The sequence below is a fragment of the Poecilia reticulata genome, linkage group LG12, assembly GCF_000633615.1.
Source record: "Poecilia reticulata strain Guanapo linkage group LG12, Guppy_female_1.0+MT, whole genome shotgun sequence".
Taxonomy (NCBI): Eukaryota; Metazoa; Chordata; class Actinopteri; order Cyprinodontiformes; family Poeciliidae; genus Poecilia; species Poecilia reticulata.
The window spans coordinates 9,790,569-9,795,333 of NC_024342.1; the positions used below are offsets into that span (position 1 = coordinate 9,790,569).

General features: G+C 37.3%; 1 protein-coding gene across 1 annotated transcript in view; it reads right to left on the bottom strand.

The window, feature by feature from the left end:
* Positions 1 to 4,232, bottom strand: part of amacr (alpha-methylacyl-CoA racemase) — a 22,773-nt gene extending 18,541 nt beyond the window's left edge. Inside the window, exons 1-3 of the mRNA XM_008423773.1 lie at positions 3,819 to 4,232; positions 2,240 to 2,498; positions 1,968 to 2,111 (exon numbers count right to left, since the gene is read on the bottom strand). Of these exons, the coding sequence (XP_008421995.1) occupies positions 1,968 to 2,111; positions 2,240 to 2,486 (391 nt within the window). The 5' untranslated portion in view covers positions 2,487 to 2,498; positions 3,819 to 4,232. The remainder of the gene's footprint in view (positions 1 to 1,967; positions 2,112 to 2,239; positions 2,499 to 3,818) is intronic.
* Between the last annotated feature and the right edge of the window lie 533 nt (positions 4,233 to 4,765).

Below are 4,765 nucleotides of genomic sequence, written 5' to 3' on the forward strand. Positions count from 1 at the left end.
ACTCCACTCAGTCAGAAACAGCCACTCAGAACTAGCAGTAATCAGCTAGCCGCCATGCTATCAGGAAGTTTTCATTCAGTAACTCTGGATTGTTTATTGTAATGGATCCTGTAAATTAAGTTTTATACTTGAACTTTTTGGCAATGTTGAGAGGTTTTATTTTGACTCTTTGAATTATTTAGCCTCTACATAGCTTTCATATGTTGTCAGTCTGTTAAAGATAGTATTATTGATAGCAGTACAATTTGCACAATGCCTGTTTTGTTTAGTTTTCTTCTTGGAAAAAGTTATTAAAAATAATTTTTTGTTTAAATTAAGGTGAATTCATGGTTCCTTTTTCCACATAATGTAACCGGTAGTGTTTATGATAAAAAAAAAAATTTTTTTTAAATTATGTGATCGGTATCAGTGATTGTATCGGTGATCGGCCCTCATGGGTGATCGGTATCGGTATAGGCAGGAAAAAACCTGATCGGCACATTTCCCCAGGTAAAGTGGTTTTGCTGTCATTATCTTTTCTTTACGTATCTTTCCTCTGTGCTCATTCGAAGGTCGTTTAAAAGTTTTTGAAAAATGCTGTTGGGTCTCAACAGGTTGAATGCACACCACTTTTTCTCCAGGTAAAAAGATGCAAAATCCTCCAACAGATTAACTCTTTTGGGTAACTTCCAGAAATAACAGTAAAAAACATCTAAAATGAAAGTTTAATGCACCTCCATATTTGCTGAGCTCTCTGGTAATGGAGTTTAAATTCCCTAAAACAAGCAGATTTGCTTTTATTTTTAAGCAGCATGATTTCACAAATTTTAGAAAAAGAATCCAGCCTCTTATTTGACAACATTCATTTAGAGTAGAAAAAAAATACACATTCCACTGATGTTACTATTTAGTACGAACTTTCTTGCCTATAGCACCACACAGTGTTCACCCACAAAATGTTACAAGCTTAAAATATATAGGTAGAGAGATCTTCGATAAGTCTTCGTTGCACACCCTTTGTAGTTTACCCAGAGTCCAAACTCTCCTTTTATGCTCTCCTCAGCTCACCCTGCAGGTTTTCAGTGGGATTTATGCCCGAGGACTGATATGGCTATGGAGGAATGTTGAATTTGCATTTGATGAACCATTTCTGTGTAGGTTTGGCCATGTGTTTTAAGCCTCATAATCACCCTTCTAATTTAATTTTCAGGATTACTTCTTTACATTTGTATATAAGACAGATTTATATTTTAACAAGATTTCAAAGGCTTTGGAAGGAGAAACAGACCCCCAGCATCAAACATCCTTTAACAGTAAACATGAGGTGCTTTTCCACACTTTCACCTTCTGTTTAACACCAAGACTCACCAGGAGTGATTGTTGCTAAAAGCCCGACTGTTTGCCACCTGATAAAAGCTGTCAGTTCCAAAGCAAAGTCCAGAGTTTAGAAAGCTTCAAGTGCTTACGTTTTTGATGGTAGGACAGGATGGGAGGGGAATAGCTTTTTCCTGACATACCCCAAAAACATTTGTTGAACTACTATTATTATCTTCTCAACTTTAACTATTAGACTAAATCAGTCACAACAGTTCCAGTTGTTTATACTTTTCAATCATTGCTCTGACTGTAGATATTTTTTATAAGCAGCTATTTTCTTCTAGTAATTTTCTTATTTATGGAGATCAAAATATATGCAGCAGTTGAAATACTTGTTCTATTATACTTTACATTTCAAATAGTGGGGAACAGAACTGGGTCTCTGCATTATTTATAAGGAAGTCATAGAGCAGAAAATGACAATTGAATTTATGTGACATTACTCTGAGGATGATTATATTGTGGGTGGAAGAGCATCCAAGGTTCAAAGAAAAACTCTGAAGATCATCAAAAATCCTGCACTGTTCAATTCATATTCTGGCTCTTAATTAAGACTTTTGCAACAAACCAATATGAGCATATTATTTACAGGTAACCCAACTGGTCCTTGCCTGACATGGCGAGGTAGTTGATGTCATGTCCAGCTGCAGAAGCGTAGCACCCACTCTGGCCATATCCTGTCAACCGAGCGTAGATCAGACGTGGATTTTCTGAAAGTAACTCACTTGGACCAAGACCCAGTTTTTCCATAACGCCTTAAAATGAGAAGAATAACGATTATTCATTGCTTCCTTACTGTGTTAGATTAAGCTCAATGGTTTTAAGACAAATTAGCAGTCACTTAAAAGCGTCCTCCCCATCTTTTTACAGATTCAGTTCTGACCTTTGCGATAGGGTTCGAGGACAACATCCGACTGAACGCAGAGCCGCCTGAGCAAAGCCACGCCCTCTGGCATTTTCAGGTTGAGGGAAATGGACCGTTTGCCGCGAGCTTGAGTGTCCAGAGTTGAGAAAACCTTGGTGCGGTCCACACGGATCACCTTGGCTCCAAAGTCTGCCAAGATCATGCCACAGAATGGTGCAGGGGCCAGACCCGCCAACTCGATGACTTTCACTCCCAGCAGTGCCATGACTGCCAAGATCTCAATTTGAGTAAGATAATGCACGGGTTATTTCAGAATTAAAAACACGTCACAAGCAAGACACAATCAATAATATTGAGTGTTTTTCTCACTAAGCCCATCATTATGTTCTCCTGTTTCCAAATAATGTAATTCAGGCTGTTTTTCAAAACGATTCAATAGATACTTAGACAAATAAACTAACTGACTCACTGAAAAATAGCCTAATTATGCAGAATGTTCTGGTGAGTATTCAACAGTACGATTTTGCCTTTCTCCTGAAAGTACATGTTGATCTCATTAAATTCAAATTCAGACCCTTTTGCCATTGCAGAAAAATACATTATCTGACACTGCGTAACAGTCTTTTTTGGTTAGTTGAAAATTATTGCATTTTTCTCTGCATTTCTATCAGAAAATTTTTGACAGCTCTGTACCACACTGACTAAGGCAGCATGTTACTGAGTCGCAAAAAAACCCCAAATAATTTGCTTTCTTTAACAGAATTGTGTTTGCATATTGTCAAAAAAAAACATGGATACATTTACTTTGGTTTATTTATCCAATTACTGCAACTGTTCTACAGTTTCAGACTCTTACAACGCAAGTTAGTACATGCAGCCCATTGAGCAGGATCCTGTCCATAAAAACTAGAAACCTTGCAGCAAAATAAGCACAAAAACAACTGATTTGGTTATTATACCAATTTGTTAATACTATAACTCTTTTCAGTACAATGCAGGTACCATCCACTACTCAATGTTTCATATTGCTTTGACAGCTACTTTTCATTAAGCCCATATTTATACATTGAAAATTTCTCTTGAATGAATCTATAATCTTAAACCCCCTGTTTTCATTATATTAAAACTTTTTTAACAATGAATCTAATGTGTTTTACTTTTAAGTTACTGAAAGAAATTAGCTTTGTTAAAGTATTCTATTTTTTGTTTATGACTGCAAAGAAAAATCTACTTCACTACAGTGCTTATTTCCATGTTTCCAGACGGATCTATGGAAACAGCATCTAGTAAATAATATGCATCTCAAGTAAATGGGAGCTGTAATTTAAGCACAATTGCTTATTTACCTATAAAACAGCTACTAAGGAAAACAAACAGAGGTGAAATGACAATGTTGGAACAACAGGTGGGTATGACAATGAGTTATGACATCTCAAAGACAAAATAACCCGCATACGTGCAACAAAGTAAATTATAACGTAAGTGAAACATGTTACGATGCCAAAAGAACCAAAACAAGACATATCTTTGCAGAATCTATTCATGCATGTGAACAAACATGCAAATAACGTGTTTGAATAAAAGTTTATCAGCTCACCTCAGTCAGCTCAGAACTCCGAAGGACAAAGAGCTGGAGACTCGGCTCAGAATGACCGGCTCCTTTATCTTTAGACTGAAGTTAGCTGTTTGAACAGCGGAACACACACAACAGATGGGTCACTGGCTAATGGGTTGACCTTAAATTCAAGTAAACTGTGAGGGATACAAAACAGACAGCGTAGCCTATAGTTCAGCTGGCATTCAATAATAAGTCCAGATAGACACGCGTGGTTTACTCCGCGACCGCTTCTGCGGTGTTGCTCAAAGATATGACGGGATGGAAGACAGACAGAGGACGCAGGAGTTTCACCCTGTCTTATGCGGGGAACGCTAACTCCTCCTGGTCGGGCAACTTTCAGGTTTCGCTGCGGTGCAAAGGTAACGAGATTCATGAATAAACTTCCTGGTGGCGTCTGACGTCATCGCGTTGTTTTGCGATGGTCGTCTGGGAAATTATGTTTTTTTGTGTCCATTAAGTTGGACTGACTTATTTTATTGTTCAATGTCTATTCATAATTTATTAATTTTAATAAATAAGTTCAAAATTAGGCATCATTATTAAAAAACTTGCTTTGTTCTTGAAAAATGTAGCTTACATTTGTATGTAGTTCTCCAGTAGAAGTTTATTTTCCTGCAAATGCATTTGCCGCTGACAGACTTTGTCACAACATGGTGTGAAAGCTGTGATGTTTTGAAAATCTTTTTGGTTAAAGCTTTGCACATCTAGAGCCTAGAATTATTACCCATTCTTCCTCAGAAACTATCTCAAGCTCAGTCAGATTGGATGTAGAGAATCTGTACAGCAGTTCTCAAGTCACAGATTCTCTTTGCCTTGTAGGTGTTTTATTCTTTCTCCTGCTGGAAAGGGAACCTCCATCCAACCCTTTTGCTTCTTCAGATATGTTTTCTTTTAAGTTTGCTTTGCATTTCAATCCATCTTCTCAG